Raw genomic sequence first — 19,047 nt, 5'->3', positions numbered from 1 at the left:
AAATCCAGAGAATGAATACAGCAGAACTAAATTCAGTACTATTATAATCGATTAGTCGATTCAATTTAGTACGGCTCATTGCTTGTGAATTTGATTAATTTAATTGATTCTAATAATTATTGAAAATTGAGGTGAATGTTTTAAGTTCTATCTACGCTAGCAAGAGTTCTAGCTCTTGCATGAGCATTATGCATGAGCATGCATGACTAAGGTAGTCGAAAAAAAGTAGGTGTAAGTATTTCCCCCGGAATGAAGTTAGAAGTTGATGTTTTTGCCAGAACAAGCCATGTAGTGTGGAACTTCCAAACTCGCAGCTTGAATTACTACGACTACGGATTATCAGTCCCGACAGAAATTACATATTACAAATATACATATTAAGTTAAGGGAAATTAAATAATGAATTAATTAATTAATACCACATTTATTTACGTAATTATTAGTTACGGACATAATTTTTTTTTCTGCCAAAATACCCACTATTTTGAACTTATTGAGAAAAAAGCGGGATTTTCATCCACGATTAGGGCTGCCATCCGGTCGGGTTTCCCCGGATTTGTCCTCGTTTGGAGGCCGTCCGGGGGCCGGCGGGGTTTCAAGAAGTGTCCGGAGAAAACCCGGACACTTTTCATACAAGGAAGCACCTCATTGAATTTAAGTAATTATGTTAATAGTAAATGGATTACAAATTAGGTATTATTTTGTTTAAAAAAAATCGTTCTCGTTCGGGGGAAAAATGTGATTTATGCCAAGTGTCCGGGTTTTTTTTAAATGTTTGTCCGGGTTTGGCGAAATTCGAGATGGCAGCCCTATCGGCGATCCAAGTAGGGTTGCCATATCTTAGGATTTGTCCTGAGGTCTCAGGATTTCTGGTTGCAGCTGGATCTTGCAAATATGAAACCTCTGGAACTTTTGAATTTTCACTAGAAACAGGTCATCAGGTGAACTAATCTAGTCAATTTTGTCCATAGAAATTACAATAACTATGATTTTGTCATACCTGTTTTACTGGTAACATTACAAAGTTGCTTTTAGAGAATAATAAGTCAATTATGTTCAATATTTATTAATGAAAAATACTTTACAAAAAATATATTTTCTTTCATATTACATTGTAACTGCATTAAGTTATAATGCTATGACAAAAATTACAACTAATATTGCTAATTCATCGCTTCATTGAATTTTCTCATTTATTAATTAAAGAAAATTGTTTTCAGAAAATATGACATACATGTAATTGACAAAATAGTAAATACAAGAAAAAAGCCATAATGTTTCAGTATAAAAGTTAATAAAAAGGCTGTTATTTAAACAAAATGCAAAACTCATTAAAGATTGTATAAACTTAATAATACATTTATTTGGTAACTACAATGAAACATTGTCAACATACATCCATTTCAAGATTTGTATGAGATATTATATTATTTTAAATTATCACAATAACAATCTAATAAATAACTTACATTAATAAAAAGGAAGACATTTTTTATTTGAAATAAATTTCATGCATTTAGGAAACTTGTTCACATGTTTTTTTTATCCATAATGTAAGGCACATTTGAAGCACAATCATTTTTATAATGTCTATCTACATTGGAAACTAGTCACTTGTCAAAATAATTAATTTAGACCTCTGCTCATAAATGTAAATAGCTCTGTTATATACTTTCAACATGCTTTAGCATTATAATAACAATAATTATTGCCAATAATTACTTCTATAGAAGTTTTAACATTCAGAGAACAACTTCAAGAAAAGTTTATCTCTTTTTAAAAACAGTAAAAAACCACTGGCACTCCAAACTTTGTCATGTAATAAATATTTTAATATCTCTGCAATATCATTAAGTAGTTTACCCAGTAATTACTTTTTAATTTCGAGTTAATATCTAATCATTATACATGCCATCAAGGAGAAAATCCATTCTTTTGTAATGTCTGTTTTTCCAGGCCTCTTGTCCTCGTCTCAAAGCCATATACCCCAGTACTGCAAACATAGGAACTAACAAAATTGTTATAACGAGAGGCATTATCATACCAGGGTGACTGTTGGCATTTTTAGTGTATACTTTGTTGGGTGACTGTATTTGTGCAGTTATCAACGTTTCTGGTGATGACTTGACTGTTGCATTTGCAAGGGCATCATAAGATAATATAGCAGGCTTCTTGTGCACTTTCGTCTTATTTTCATTTTTAACACTGCTAGTTACATCACTTGATTTCACTAGAGTGCTATTAACCTTTGAATTAATTGTCTTATTAGCTGAAATCGTTAAATTGCCCTTTGTATCAGTTTTAATTTGAGTTATGGGGGTAATCGAAGGCGTTCCATCAGGTGTAGACGAATTTTTCAGATGAGATGCAACATTATCGTCTTCTATATAAACAACTCCTTTCCGCGCAACAACAGGTTTAACTTTATTTTTGCTCAATTCGCTGTCTAAATTGGACAGTTTTTCTTTAGGTAAAGCAAAAGAAGCCCCAGGCAATAACAAACCCCCTTCACTTAACAATGTAACTTTCGTTTCATTAGACGGATTTACCTTCGGAGAATCAGATATAGTTTTATTTGTTAGTTCCGGTTTACTGGCTGTAGAGTTGCTGCTGTTGATTAGTGGGATGAACAAAACATTACACAATAAAAGATAAAATATCATTTTGTATAAAACGAAAATTATCGAAAATTAAAATATGGTAATAACTGCAACAGTCACTAAAACATTAGAAAGAATAGAAAAATAAAATATGACGTTTAATTCGTGTCATTGTCAATTTGTCAAAAGTGACGTGGGAGAATCTGTCATAAAGAATATCAAATTTAAGGGATGCACTATAACTTTCCTATCTCTAATCCCTTTCTCCTACCTATTATAAAATTAACAAAGTAATTTATAAAAATTAACTAATGGCAATTAATGACTTTAAGGGACTGAATATTCAGAAGCACAACTTTCAACATTATTCGAAAAGCGTTTGGTAAACAACTCTCAAAACTTTGGACAACGCACATTTTCCCAGTTGGACCAGTGATGCCAGATGGGGGGGATTCCCCCCAAATTTGGGGGTATTTTCTGTCCACGGGGGATTTTTTGGGGGGTGAAATCCTTTGGGGGGAACAGCGGGGGGATAAAAAATTGGCTTGGAGGGAATTGGAGGATTTTTCGAAAAAGTTTTATGACTGAACGCGACCAAATTACTTTTTTACTACTTAATTTGAACGCACCATAGAACCACACAAAAACATACACACAGCAGTACCACAATAATGCTGCGTGCGGAGAACGACGATGAACGATGATACTATATATTTATTTTACAGAAGAGCTGTTCTCTTAGAGAGAAATTCAAAGAAATAAATATTCTGACTGTTGCTTTTCAATACATTTTTGAAAATTTAATGTACGTTCGTAAAAACATATCTAACTTTGTTCAAATGTGATATGATGGTGTTCATAGCAAAAATACTAGGAATAAACATAATCTTGATGTACATGCTACTCGCCTCCACAGAGTAAGCAACTCGTTCATGGGTCAATGTATACGCTTTTACAATAAACTTCCCAAAGCTTTCCAATTAAATATTTTTTTTTAATTACTGGGGGTTTTTTCTCAAAAGACTAACATTTTGGGGGGATTTTGGGTGAGATTTGGGGAGAATGCTAGATCACCATCTGGCAACACTGAGTTGGACTATTGTCAATTTAATGAATGAATGACATTGACAACAGCGACTTTCAAATGACACAATGTTTTTTTGCTAGTTCCAAATAAAATAAATCAATCTAATAAAAACTTCATAGTGTTTTCAGTTTATACAGTTTGTATTTGATTAAAAATGCCCTGTAGTTCAGTTTTCCGTATTGTGTAAAGTGCTACTAAAATGAGGACTCGTAGTAATTCGGGGGTGCGTTTGGATTATTATCAGCGGGTAGTACACAAGTTAATTTTAGATCATCAGCAGCCTGTGACTGGTTTGTTTCCCGCAAGCCCGCAGAATGAACATGCTTGGATTAGAGACAACTTGTACTGCATATTGGCCGTATGGGGGCTATCCATGGCCTTTAAGAAGATTGCCGACCAAGATGAAGATCGTGCCAAAACTTATGAGTTGGAACAGAGCTGTGTCAAGTTAATGAGAGGTAATCATTCATAAGAAATTAAGACACTCCCTAGGAAATGCTGCTCTAGCTACTATAGGTACACAGTAAATGCATGGTCAGCAACTAGTTGATCTAATGTTGTCATTTGCTAATGGATAGGTATAGCCTCAATTTTGTCTCTAGTTATCTCACAACTTATATTGTTGTGGCCCATATCTGCTGCATGTTTTAATTGATTTCAAGCATTGTTTGTGCAATGTTCTGCCCCAACGAACAATTTAACGTCGTTTAAAAGTTTAATAAACGTTATCTTAATTCCATCGATCGTAATACCTAAGTCAAACTTACGTTATAATTACGGTTACTAAACGCGAAAATGGCCCCAGTTATATGACCAACATTGTCGTATAACGGACATACAAAAGTCACAAGCCGACTTCGTTAAGTCATTCAAAAGTCGTATGAACGTTATGGAATTACCACTTTCGTCGCGCAGAAGTCGCATCATAACTTTACAACGGCTAGTTTGTTGTATTGTCGTCATAAGGGCGTTTTTGAATGATTAAAACGTTTTATTTGAGTCAAGGAACAACACCTGTAAATCTTATTCATTTTTCTTGATAGTGACACGGTGTTTGTGATTTTGTAATAAAAAATAACAAGGAAATAAAAGTTGATGAGTGTTATTTAACTTATATTTATATATCTCGCTAATAAATGTACCTGTCTCTCATGCCGTTTAGTTCGACTTGGTATTAAAGTTTTATGATACTATACCTATATGTATTTATTTCAGATTTTCATGCCCCCTCGCAATTTTGTGTTTTAATGATTATATTTTTATTATTAAAAATATTTTTATTTCTAAAAACGTAGGACATTGTTGCTTTTGTCACACACCTATCTCTTTACGACGTTTTAAATTCATAAAGTCGTATTAAGGTTATTTCAAGACCATGCAATACGCCATGACAGCTAGTTATCCAAGGATCCATTAAGGAAATCTCGATTTACTTTCCTTTTGAAAGTTCCACTACGTTTAAGTCTACTCCAAATTTTTTTTGCTTCCATTTTCGTAGTAATTATATATAATCAAATATTCCGTAAATAGAGCGGCCTAGCCGTTTTAAAGTAAAAAACTGACTTAAATGCGACTACACGTTTGATTAAAGTCAGGGCATGACATTAAACGGACATCATGTAATATATATGTTATATTTGAGTATTAAATAAACAACCAAGTCATTTAAGAGTCTCCAATTGACCGCTGTAAAACAGGATAGTGATCGTTATATAAACGTCACTGTGAAAACGTTTATACAACTGCTACATTACATAGATGTCATATAAAGGTTTCCAAAGACATAATTTGGTCAGTTCAAAACGTTTAATAGACTATAACGTTAGTATGACTATTGCGTTGTCGTAAAAACGTTTTAGCTAAGACTGTAATATAACGTCGTTTAGTTTAGTCTTATCAACGTTGCTAAGACCAGCTTATTATGACATATTCATCGCACTACTAATAAGTTAAATTAAAGACGTCTACAGGACCTAGTAGTCATCTCACTATCATTATAAGACTGCTATCCAACTTTATGTCGTATAAGTTAAGACTTATATGACGTTTTTGTTTGTTGGGGAGTTACCAAAAAGTTTGGCATGAACTACATTCTATTTAAATCTTTGTCATTTCCAGGTCTGCTCATGGCAATGATGCAGCATAAAGATAAAGTGGAGAAATTCAAAAGCACACAACACCCCTTGGATTCCCTCCATGCCAAATACTCATCTACCACTGGACGCTCAGTGGTTAAGGACACAGAGTGGGGACATCTCCAGATTGACGCCATTTCTCTGTACCTCCTCATTCTTGCACAGATGACAGCATCTGGTCTGCAGATAGTATTCTCCTTAGATGAAGTTTCATTCATTCAGAATCTAGTTTTTTACATTGAATCTGCTTATTGCACCCCTGATTATGGTATTTGGGAAAGAGGTGACAAAACCAACCATGGTCTGCCAGAGTTAAATGCCAGCTCGATTGGTATGGCCAAAGCAGCATTGGAAGCTATGAATGAATTGGACCTGTTTGGTGCTCGAGGTGGTCCTTCTAGTGTAATCCATGTTTTGGCTGATGAAGCTCAAAAATGTCAAGCTGTACTACAATCAATGCTTCCAAGAGAATCTAATAGTAAAGAGTTAGACTCAGGGCTACTTTCAATTATAAGCTATCCAGCTTTTGCAGTAGATGACCCACAGTTAATTGCTATAACTAGGGACACTATTGTTACTAAACTACAAGGAAAATTTGGATGCAAAAGGTTCCTTAGGGATGGTCACAAAACACCCAGAGAAGATCCCAACAGGCTTTACTATGAACCTTGGGAACTTAGAATGTTTGAAAATATTGAATGTGAGTGGCCTCTATTCTTCTGTTACCTGATATTGGATTATTGCTTCAAAGGTGATAAAAACAATGTCACAGAGTACACACAGATGTTAGAAAAGATAATGCTGAGGAAAGATGATGGAATCAAATTAGTTCCTGAGTTGTATTCAGTGCCAGCAGATAAAGCAGACTTGGAACAACAGAATCCAGGGAGCCAAGAACGCATACCTCTTGGCAGGTGCCCATTTATATGGGCTCAGTCATTATACATTCTAGGGAAATTATTACAAGAGGTGAGTAAACTTCCAACCTTATTCCACTGACAATAAAATCTCCAGCCTATATTAAAAATTAAATTATGATTTTCAGGGTTTTCTGGCTGTTGGTGAATTGGATCCCCTCAATAGAAGATTATGTTCAGAGAAGAAGCCAGATGTGGTTGTCCAGATTGTGATACTTGCTGAGAATAATGAAATAAGAGACAAATTGTTGGAGTATGACCTGCATGTACAAACTATTAGCGAAGTGGCACCAATAGAAGTTCAACCAGCCCGAGTTCTTAGCCATTTGTACACATATTTAGGTAAGCAGTTGACCATTTACAATAAATGGAGTCAACATCATTATCATGTTGAAAAGAATTTTTATTAATAAAAGAATCATCCATACTCAACAATAAGAAAGTATGTATTTCTAATTTGCAGGTAGAAACAAAAAGTTGGGTTTATCTGGCAGAAAGTCACGTGATGTGGGCATTTTAAGTACAAGCAAGCTGTACTCTTTGAATGACCGCATATTTGCCTTCACACCACAGGTAATTATTAATTTCTTCATTTATTCACCTAAAACTTTTGAACAGATAGTAGTTTTATGATAAATATTTTTTTATTTAATCTTATTTTTACTTGATGATTTTTTTCATGCATCATTTAATATTTTTGTTTAATTTATTTACTAGTTTTCTGATATGACACGTTTCTACATCGCCTCTGACTTCGATCTAATGGTTGATACCCTCAAAGCAGAGATTAATTTCTTGAAGTCCTCTTGGCAAAACCTCCTTGGGCGACCACTTGTTGTCTTGACTTTGAGTCAAATGCACTTAGGTATTATTTTGTTTCTTTTTTTGAATTGCTTGCTGGTTTGGCCCATTCATGTCTAAAATAGTAATTGTTTATTCACAAATAACATATTCTCCTGTAGACTGTTAGTGGTTGATATTATATTATGTTTATTTTGTTAGTCCCATCAGTAGTATGTTTGTGAATGCAATCATGTGCTGTGGTACAGGATTTATATACTTATCGATTTGAAGTATATCTAATTGTTTACGTATCTTATGTACTATTTATTTGGTAATTGGTCAAGCCATGTTGTACAGTTTAAAATATAGTGTTATTTGTGTCTTGCACCCGCCATTTAGAAGAGCTCGACGATTAGTTCTATCTCATTAAATCTTAGTATTCCTTAGAAAATCATTAAGATATATTTTCATGTTGTATGTGGCTGAGTTTGTTCCCTAAAATCCCACAATAGCCATAAAATGAAATACCGATTTGGCTATCTAGTCCCTACATTTGTATCCACCTGTGTCCTTAATTTCCTAAATATTTGATATTTAAAATACTTTTATGATATCTAACTTTGGGACATTTGCCGACCTCACCTCACCTTCCAATAGAAGCTAGGCCCACATGTCCTTACAATAACTCGCATGGGTGTGGTGTGTCATAGAACTTCGACTACGAAGAGTACTACATGTCACGCGACCCGGCTCTGCTCGCCAGCACGTTTACGGCGAACGTCGCGTTCCTTGGCATGAGTTGGAAGCAAATGCTTGGCCGGCCGACGATTACGTTGCTCGCTACGCAGTATTTGTTAGGTAATACGTCAAATATTGTCTTGTCTATGAAATGTATGAAAGTACATACAAACTTAGAAAAGTTTATGTATTCCATCATCATCCTCCTCCGAGCCTTTTCCCAATCACGTTGGGGTCGGCTTCCAGTCTAACCGGATTCAGCTGAGTACCAGTGCTTTACAAGACGACTGCCTATCTGACCTCCTCAACCCAGTAACCCGGGCAACCCGATACCCCTTGGTTAGACTGGTGTCAGACTTTCTGGCTTCTGACTACCCGTAACGACTGCCAAGGATGTTCACTGACAGCCGGGACCTACAGTTTAACGTGCCATCCGAAACACAGTCAATGGTGTCTAAGATATACTTAGAAAGTACATACAAACTTAGAAAAGTTGCATTGGTACTTGCCTGACCTGGGATCGACCCCGCGCCCTCATACTTGAGGTTGGTCCTTTACCCACTAGGCCACCACGACTTAACGTTTATGTATTCCATAAATTATTATATTTATTGGTGACGGAACGGGATGGCCAGGTGGCCTATACATTATGAAATTATTTTTTTTTCAATGTACGCAGTGTGTTACGGTTCAAGCGTAGCTATCATACAGTCTAACAAATATCCAGCAAAGTCATTAATATTAACAAATTACTCATTTTTCACCATCACGCTTGCGGGCTACGATATTATCTGAAATATTTAAAAATACTCTTCTCGAACGTTCTACATACCTTCGTATATATTTCAGACCAAGGTAAGATCCCAATGGCAATGATAACGACTATGAAGAAGCTCAAATCTGGATATATCAATGGAACTAGAGTCACTCTTGGGAACCTTGGAGAGTTTTTGAGCACATCTGCCATTACGAATTTAAGTTTCCTTGGCAGTCAAGAAGATGGTTATCCTGATAGTAAGTGATTCTCATATTAACATTAACCTTAGCAGAACTGCTTGAATATCTCAAAATTACTAAGTTATAAACAATACGGTTACCGTAATTCATTTCTAAGATTTACGTACGATTAGATTGTAACCAAACATGGGTCTCAACACTCAAGTCAATAGTCATAATTAAATTGACATCAAAATATTCACAACATTCTTAACGTATTCCTAAAACTTTAAATAATGTAATATTTATTTTTCAGAACTGAATCCAGAAGTACAAAGCTACCTAGAAGAGCACTTGCTGAAATCTTTTAGCAACAAGATCAGTTTCCTCCCGCGGCCAATGGGAGCGCGTAACGCCCGCGCGCTGCGTCGGCGCATGTCTGTGCGAGGCGCTATCAAGAAGACGAGGTCTATTAATGTGGACTGTATGTATTTTGTATTTGATTTTCGAATTGCGACTTTAAGTAGTAAAAGATAAGGTTGAAATTATATGATCATTGTTGAAATGCGATAAGATTTATTTTTGCTTGCTACGTTTTGCTCTTTTGAGTGTAGCTTTTGTTTCACATTTTTTACATAATTATGTAGGTATATGTTTTTAAATTATGCACAACCTTTCAGCTGAAACACTAGGTATGGAGGGAGAATCAGTGGGACGTTCTTTAGAACGCAAACCTTCTTGGCTTGATGTAGACCCTGCTACTTATGGTCGCAGCCCATCGCCTGAGGAAGCAGCTAAAAAGAAAGCTTTTACTAAGTATGTCTTTTTAATATAGTTGTGAGATAAATGGTAGATATATTTTCTATACATCAGATTGATTGTTTATTTATTTTTATTTTGTAGGGGGACATCAACAACTTCTTTAACGGTTACCACACCCACTATTGAAGTGACGAAAGAAAAATCACCATCGCCACCTGAGGGTAAGCACGGGTTTTTTAATGTTTTATTTTTATAATAATATGTAACTTTTTATTAAAGTATCATGATACGCAGCTAGGTCGATATCCAAATAAGTTTAAACGCGTGAATTTCAACTTTATTGAAATCTAATTGACTTACCGGCACTGTCATAATAATACAGCAATCAAACGAATAAATACAAAACAAACTTTTATATTTTCAGCAATAATAAACAAGAACTTATCAGGCATAGTTCGCAATCGCACCACATCAGATTCTCAGAATTCAGTGTATGCTGAACAAGAGACAGATGAATTGATAGCCATATTACGCGAAACAGAGAGCTTGGACGAACAGGGAGATATCCTGCAGTATCTTGTCGATACACACGGACTTGATTTTAGTACAGGTATGTATTTGAACATTCAACACAAAAATAAAGATAGTAGATTGACGTTTTTTTGCATTTCATTTTTAGTAAAAAATATTTTAATGCATTATGAGTGCTTGAAATTCGATATTTTATTGAAAACTTTACCCACTGGTACAAGAACTTATATCTGTATCTTGAAAAAATAGGTAAAACATTTAGAACATGTTAATATTGGCTCACTGCTCCCAAACAGGTATGCAAGAAAACGGCAAAATGGTGACCGTAAAGGACCTTCTAAAAGTTCTATACGAGAAGGCTTGTACACAAAAGCTTTGGGGTCTCGTTCGTCATACTGCGGGAATGCTCGGCAAAAGAGTTGAAGACCTTGCTAAAGCCGTCACAGACTTGCTTGTTCGACAGAAACAAATCACTGTGGGTATGCCCCCTAATAATGAGCATACGATCACCGCGCCGTTACCCGAAAATGAACTTAGACAGCTTATACATGAGGTAGGTTTTTGTTTGTTCTATTTCTATTTGTATTGTATATTGTGAGTTGAGGTCGTGTCGCTCCTGCTTCTTGTATGCTTAAACTTTGTAAAGGCAAGCCTTTGTGACGTCGTGCCGTGATGACCCTTCTGGAAATGTCAAACATTTCTGAATGATCAAGGATATCTAGCTTAGCTATAATTGCCATGTACATATTTATTTGTATGCAACTGTAAATGTCCAAGGCCTACTAAAACTTGTAAGCACTTTACTTGCTTTTAATTAAGAAGACACAAGACACTTATTTAATTATTAACTTCCCTTATTGACAAAATCGGTACCTATTAATATTCTTTCTTGCCTTATTAATTTAATTATAATTCGTAACAACGCCTTAATATTTGTTGCATGCAGTCATTTCGCCATGAAAATCAAGGGAATGAACAGAAGAAGGTAATAAAAAATGTTAATGTGAAAATGACTAACGTTCATTAGTAGGTTTTTATCATTCTAACGTTGTAAACGCTCATTACTTTTTAGGGTTCCGTACCCAAAGGGTAAAACGGGACCCTACTGTTTTCGCTCCTCTGTCCGACCGTCCGTCCGTCTGTCACCAGGCTGTATCTCATTAACCGTGATGATGTATTTCTGTTGCCGCTATAACAACAAATCCTGAAAACTAGATTAAAATATATATTTTGTTTTTTTTTTGCTAATTTTTGTTCTGGTACGGAACCCTTAGTGAGCGAGTCCGACTCGCACTTGGCCGGTTTTTATTACCGCCGAGGTAAAAATAAATGTCAGTAAGTATGTACCTAGTTTATGTGTGTATTTTTTATGAGATAATTTGATAGGTATATTGTTAGGAACTTTATCATGAAACGAATAAATGTAAATAAACAGTTTTTACGCCTACGCACCTGTAAGCTTTTTGGTGTATCATCATTAGTCAGTGTGTCAACATAAACACTTTCAATTCATATTTTTACTATTTTCTCATTAAATCTGCTATGATTTTTCATACTATCATAAATCATCATATGTCCATTAACCGTCAAATCCGTAGCGGACCCCAATCGGGGTCTGAACATCAATGTCACCGTAAGCTCGGTTTAGACCCCAATTGGGGTCTGCGAATCAGTCATACACTTTCCTAATTATTTACGCTCATATTTATTTTCTTTCCAATCAAACCACATTTGTGAGTACTAAATAAAATAACTAAATAAATTTAAATTATTTTTACGCATTCAAACCTTTCATATTTAGCATCCCGTTAGAAATATACCTTTTTAAAATCCAATCGTAATTACCGGGAATTCTGATCGAACTCGCCATGTTTGTTTACATTAGTTGTTTTTTTAAATTTGAAGACGCATAGACAAGATGGCGACGGTGATAGAAGTTTTGCATCGAATGATCCGATTCGTTAAAATAAAGAATCGATTTAATAATTTTATATTATTTGATATTATAATATTACTAAATTGCACTTTTGTATACTTACCATAATCTGTAAATAAATTAGGAAAAGTAAAATGACTTAATTTATTTTGAAAAAAAATGCTAGAAAATCAGTGGTAGAAAATACGTTGTAGCCGGAATAAAAAAAATCTTCGGTTTTTAGGGTTTCCGAAGACGGCAAATGAAGACTTATTTATTTCTTCGGGTGTTTTATGTGCAGGATTCCTGTAGACCTGCCAAACTTAATGGCGATTCGTTACTTCCAACTTTTTAACTGAGCGGCAAAGCTATTTGACGAGAGCCGTAGTTAGGTGTAGTTATCGCAAAATTTTATGACGTTTTTATTGTTTGAAAGGGCAAATAGTTCGCTGTTCATCGAAAGCTGGTCCAAGATTGGAAAGATGGCCGCCGCCGACTTATTTTTAACCGACTTCCCAAAAAGCGGAGGTTCTCAATTCGACCGTTTTTTTTGTATGTTTGTTACGCGATTACTCAGCCATTTATTTATCGATTTTGATGATTCTTTTTTTGTTTGATAGCGTATACTTTCGAGGTGGTCCCATTATCATCAGGTCAGGATCTGATGATGAAACCTTGAGAAATCGAGGGCGACTTTCGAAAGTTGCAGAAAGACATAGGTTGAAATCTTATCACTCAGGTGTTTGCCTGGTAGCACTATTCAACAGTGAAGGCTTTGAGCTGACCTGATGATGGAGACCAGTGAAGGACGAGGGAACTCGACAACTGAATATTTAAACTTTCTCGTGTTTGTGCTTATATTATTCGTATTTACGAGGCCTCTGCAACAGTGAAGGAGATGGAGACGAGAGAAGTTCGGTTGTCGAGTTCCCGCGACCTTCTCTGGTCTCCATCATCAGGTCAGCTCCAAACCTTTACTGTTTCATAGTGTTATCAGACATACATCTGAGTGTCAAGTTATAACCTTATCTATGCTTACAATTTTCGAGAGTTGCCCTCGATTTCTCAAGGTTTCCATCATCAGATCCTGGACCTAATGACAAAAATGGGGAATATACCCTTTTGACCAAAAACAAACATCCAAATTGAGAACCACCTCCTTTTTGGGATTCGGTAAAAAATATTTGGTGACTTTAAAATCAATCAATTATTATTATTGTTTCTCATCATCAAATAAGTACATTACTTTGGTAGTTACAAATTGCATTATATTTCAGAACACCAGGCTTACCCTCCGCCGAAACAAAAATCTTAGAATTGTTGAGAAATAATATAAGAATAAATTAAAATTCCGTAATAGGTAATAAAAATTCAATTAAAGTTAAAAATTATTACGAATGACGCAACACCAAAATAAATACATACATATAAAAATTTAATGCTAAAAACTTTCATAAAACTTAAATATCTCTTTTCTTAACAACAAAAACAAATTGAACCTATAATTTAAAATAAATAAATAAAATTGAAATAAGTTGCTATTAAAAAATAGGTATATATAAAATTGGTATTCGATTATTTATAATAAATATCCGATTTAGGTATCGAATGCACACCGCCGATTGAAAAAAAAAAAATACTCCATTCCAAACTCTACTTCTTTTTGATCTTGTAAATTGTTCATTTTTATTGTGTATTTTATATGCTGATTTTTTAGTTATTGAACATAAATAAGTGCACGAAATGTATTGCAACGGATTGAAAATGTTATAAATATGACGTTTGTGTTGTGTTTGAGAAAGTGATGCGATTATTTATTGGTAAGTTTTCACCAAATTTGAAATGCCTAACTTTTCGATAGACTTAAAAACACCGTAATTATTATCTTTTTCTGAATTAACTGACCCCATTTGACCTTTGCACGTTGTTGTCAAATAAGTGAGCTCTAAAGTTATAGTTAAAATACTTCTGATCAGGCATTACGGACTTAGAATTCATGTGTTGAAAGTTAGTGCAAATTTTTGACTTCCATGTCGCGATTCAAAATTCCCGCCGAATCAACGGTAAAGTCATATGTCAAAATCTTGTCGAGCAGAGGGGTTAATTCATACACAACAAGTCAGGCATTAAAAAAAATAAAATTCTCCTAAGGAGTTCAGATTCCCGCCTAAGCAATTGAGGCTATTAACTTTTGCACGACGAAAATGTGGATCTACGCATCTACTAGGGCATACGAAAGGGATTATGCCGCTTTGCGGATTTCATGGAGTTTCTTACCGGCGCTTCTCCATAAGACCCACTCCTGGGAACAATGCACCCAGCTCGTATCGGAAGAATCTGTAATCTTTCTCTATGAATAACATTTTTTTACTATGACTTTAAACTCGGTAATCTCCAGGCATGTTCGTCATCACGTTACATGTGTTGACAGGCGTATGGCGATGATGAGAGTACTGCTATGTTGACGCAAGAACTGCTGGTCTACCTAGCCATGTTCATCCGCACTGAACCACAGCTGTTCCTCGAGATGTTACGTCTGCGCGTCGGACTTATTATACAGGTATTTTATTTTAAAAGTAGTTACCTATACATAAACAGAGGTCAAATATACCTCATTTGGTTTTCAATGACATAGAGCCTCCTTCGTTGATTTTATATCAACACGACCGTAGGTCTCACTGCAATATGTGCGCCTTCTCAATCCAGCCGGGGCGACCCGCTTGTGGGAGACCGGCTGAACCGATTCGCTATTGCAGCAAAATCACAAATCACACATCCGGCTCGAAGGACCAATAAATGTAGCAGCACTATCACTTCTACACTTGAAATTGTTTGTTTGTTATGTTGTGTTATGTTGTATGTTATGTTATGTTGTAAGGTTGAGCAATAAAACTGACCGTTCCCGTTGGCTGTGTTTATTGAACTAAAAAATACATGTTATAAAGTAATCGCGCACGGCCCGCGATGTCAGCAAAAGTTACAAGTGTCGAGCTTGCTCGTACACGCGCAGTGAGTACAGACTGTTCCTTTTATTTCGGCATGAACAATCTGGCATCATTTTTTCGATGGTTTTTATACCCTTTGCAAAATCAAGGCACTATTTTCTAAACTCTACACACTAGTTCAAAGTAAAGTTTGAATGCCTAACGATCTCGTTCTTCCATGGAGTGACCATTGCAGCCACTAACATAGTTAGGTTGAGATCCCTTTAAAACCTTATTTGTACAGGTAATGGCTACGGAGCTTTCACGAACACTGTCATGTGATGGCGAGGAAGCCTCTGAACATCTCTTGAACCTGTCTCCCTTCGAGATGAAGAACCTACTTCATCATATACTCAGCGGAAAGGAGTTTGCTATCAATAGCGGTAAATATTACTTAACACAAATAAAATATATTTAGTGGGGAATAGAATTTTATGAATTAACATTTTGAAGAAATTCAGGGAACCTACTCCTTTTGGTGTATTTCTGTAACTATTACTGTTTATGAATCTGTAAACTTCTTGCGTAATTTATCACTCATTGTATAGCTATCCTCATCTGAACAAATGTTTCCTCTTTGCAGCAAACTCACTGTTTGTAATAAAGGGGAAAATCAGTAAGAGTAAAGGCGAGTGGCTCTGTGACAGAAACCTTTTTGCTTATGTTTATGTCTGAATGCTCCCCGTTGTATCCTCTTCACTCTGTATCCCTTTTCGCACTATGTGTATTTGAAGCGCCGGTCCATTATGTATAAAGTACCATACTTTTTCTACATTATGTTCTGAAGGATCCATAAAAATATTTGCCTTATTCCTTTTGATAACAGAAGACTTGTTGCAACAAATCTTACCGTTAAACAATTTGCCTATTGTTGAGACCGGATTAATGTTTTGTAAATACATTTTTTTAGCATTTTTGTTTTATATTCCTAAATGTTAATAATTAATGTTTTGAATTGCGAACAATTCTGCAAGTTTATTATTGTGCTCGTGTTAACTTTTTCTTTTCATTAATGGAGTCATGTGTTATATAAATGGTAAATCACCCAAAGGTTGTTTTCTCACTTTTTCAATTTGTTTACAGTGGGCCGCGGTAACTTTTCTATAGTGAGTAACAAGTCTCATAGATATGGCAAGAAGTCACAGATCGTTTTAGAAGGACAATCTCTTCAAGGCGGTATTGAAGACCGTAAGTACACAATATCACCTAAAAGAAAAAAAAAGCGTTCTATCTCTGTTTAGCCATAGACAACATGACCTCGTCCTGAATATGGCAATTTATTTTTTTTAACTACTTGTCTGGAACCCTTGGGATTTAAGACCTTTTTATTTTATTGAACAGCACCTATAACGGAACCAGATCGTCAGGGACAATGGTTGCGGCGACGACGTCTCGACGGAGCGCTCAACCGAGTGCCGCGAGACTTCTATCCACGTGTGTGGGGAGTATTGGAAAGGGTAATTATTTTATGATATCCTCTAGAAATTCCATTTTGTTAGAATTTTTAAAGTGCTGTACTATGAATTTGATATAACAACGCATTTTTATAACTAAACTTTTTACAGAAAATTCGGCGGCAGTTTTTTTTAGGGTAGTTCTAGATTTTTATACGGAAGGGACGTTCTTATATTTACTGTTATTTACACCTTACCACGCCCCCATGATATATTCTGATGTATTGATATACAAAACTCATGTTACTAAGTAATGGTTTGTGAAGTCTGAAAAAAATTGGATACAACCATACATGCTTCGGAGAATACATAGTGAACCGTCATTTCCTTTCGTTCCTTAGTTTTCCAAGGGATAACTGACCTAAATAATTAATTTCAGTGTCAAGGCCTAGTAATCCAAGGCAAGATCTTACAACCGAACCTCACCCAAGAGATGACATCCGGCGAGCTGAAGTTCGCCTTAGCAGTGGAGACGGTATTGAACTCGATACCTCAGCCGGAATACCGTCAGTTGGTGGTCGAAGCTCTCATGGTGTTGACCCTAGTCGTGGAGTATAAGGCTGTAGCTCATCTGGGCGGAACTATTGAGGTGGAAAGTTTGGTGCACAGGGCCAACCAAATATTCTTGGATGATCAGGTGAGTTCGTTATGTCGACTGTCATTTGTTTTATCAACTGTAATTTTCAAGCCCCGAGTAGGTACTCATGTTGTTTCAATCTAAGTGAGTCTACATGTGGCGTTTGTGGAACACCCTCTAGTTTCATGTGGACCGCGTGCGCGCTTTCGCTTACTTAGGCAAAAGACAGTGTAAGCACACAAGCTGGACACGCGACAGGAGCAATCTCTATTACAATAGAAACGCACAAAACTTGCAGTATTTGCGAGCCCATGTTCGAGCTGCCGCGCTTGGCGGCGCCATCCCCATATTGCGCGGCCGCCACGCGAGCCAAAGTTCGATAGTTAACCGCGCGCAGTCGATACACGACTTAATAATTCCATATTTAAAACACATTACTACAGACGCGGTGCAACGGCGACGCAACTCTCTGCTGCGCGAAGGAGAGCACGCGCGGCACGGCGCTGGTGTGCGGCGGCGCGGCGGGCGTGTGCCAGCACCTGTACGACAGCGCGCCGTCGGGCTCGTACGGCACCATGACGTACCTCGCCCGCGCCGTCGCCGCGCTGCTCGCCGACACCATGCCGCTCGACTCGCCCATCGAGTGCACCATCACATAGCCTGTGTCCCCTGTACCAATTTGTGTTCCCAATAACCAAACTATTAGTAGCCGATTGAGAGCGACGTAGTGATTTAGTACGCCCCTCCATACATGTATTTGAAATCGAGGATCCAAAGTCTGCTAGTCTAGATTCACTTTGCGCAGTTTGTAGCGTTGCATCTCTCAGTTAGTGATCCACTCAGGTCAGAAACAACGAAACCAACAAGAAAATCGATCTGAGTTTGCTCAGTCAAACTTCAGTTCGCCACATTTGCGGCTCACTCAGTCGGCCCAAGGTACGGTATTGGGAAGGCAAGACAATGCCCCCAGGAAGCCTTTTTTGCCCTATCTCTAATTATACCTTACTCTCATACCTAATTTAGGATACTAAATAGATCAATCTTCTATCTACTGGTATTATTAATGTCTTCCTATATTGCCAAGCCCCAGTAGCACAGTAGATTTATTCTTAGAAAAAAAAACAAGTTCAGTCAATCACTCATTGAACTAGAAAGATTATGAAAGACAAAATATTTATGTGATGTTGTACGTATATCATCCAAATAGAGAAACTGTGTCCTTGTTATGACTTCTATCCATCATTGTGACTGGTGACAATTATTTTAAATAGATTATGGCATTTTGCCATTATTTTTGTAGCAACATTATATTGCAATCTCAAATAGGCTTCGTAAGTGAACTCAACCCTCTGCTTTATATAAGTTAAAACAGTGTTTATGATAATTATGAAATAATTAATTATGCACTTATTGGTTCCTTTATAAAACTGTTGACTCTAAATCAAAATATTTTGTGCTTTAGTATTCTATTTTACGACAGACATTGTATAGATATTGAATCATGTTTAATGCCCGGTTTACATTATTCCAGTCCAGCGATCCAGTCCAGTACTGGATTGCTTACTGGAAAAATGTAAACCGGCACTGGAATGAACTGAATCCAGTAAGCATTCCAGTCCAGTAACTGG

The 19,047-nt window shown here is 36.3% G+C and overlaps 2 protein-coding genes across 7 annotated transcripts; one reads left to right on the top strand and one right to left on the bottom strand.

The window, feature by feature from the left end:
- Positions 1-1,328: 1,328 nt before the first annotated feature.
- Positions 1,329-2,778, bottom strand: LOC110378443 (uncharacterized). Its single transcript, XM_021337694.3, has one exon. The coding sequence runs from the start codon at positions 2,661-2,663 to the stop codon at positions 1,896-1,898; it is 768 nt and encodes a 255-aa protein (XP_021193369.3). The 5' UTR covers positions 2,664-2,778; the 3' UTR covers positions 1,329-1,895.
- A 926-nt stretch (positions 2,779-3,704) lies between these two features.
- LOC110378433 (probable phosphorylase b kinase regulatory subunit alpha) lies at positions 3,705-18,871 on the top strand. 6 transcript variants are annotated; one of them, XM_064036496.1, is made up of 19 exons: positions 3,705-4,145; positions 5,806-6,791; positions 6,868-7,081; positions 7,203-7,312; positions 7,457-7,604; positions 9,110-9,274; positions 9,513-9,680; positions 9,877-10,012; positions 10,100-10,179; positions 10,383-10,568; positions 10,786-11,042; positions 11,436-11,474; positions 14,836-14,964; positions 15,633-15,771; positions 15,972-16,016; positions 16,472-16,576; positions 16,730-16,845; positions 17,222-17,479; positions 17,863-18,871. In XM_064036496.1, exons 1-19 carry the CDS (start codon positions 3,887-3,889, stop codon positions 18,076-18,078), a joined length of 3,756 nt encoding a protein of 1,251 aa, XP_063892566.1. In that variant the 5' UTR covers positions 3,705-3,886; the 3' UTR covers positions 18,079-18,871. The 6 variants fall into 6 exon arrangements, with proteins under 6 accessions (XP_063892566.1, XP_063892565.1, XP_063892567.1 ...); XM_064036495.1 differs by lacking the exon at positions 7,457-7,604 and adding an exon at positions 8,233-8,380 and having other exon boundaries at positions 3,706-4,145; XM_064036497.1 differs by lacking the exons at positions 7,457-7,604; positions 11,436-11,474 and adding an exon at positions 8,233-8,380 and having other exon boundaries at positions 3,706-4,145.
- Positions 18,872-19,047: the final 176 nt, after the last annotated feature.

Source organism: Helicoverpa armigera, chromosome 10 (assembly GCF_030705265.1).
Source record: "Helicoverpa armigera isolate CAAS_96S chromosome 10, ASM3070526v1, whole genome shotgun sequence".
Taxonomy (NCBI): Eukaryota; Metazoa; Arthropoda; class Insecta; order Lepidoptera; family Noctuidae; genus Helicoverpa; species Helicoverpa armigera.
Note: the sequence above shows the minus strand (reverse complement) of the source record. Positions and strands in the feature narration are given on the sequence as shown.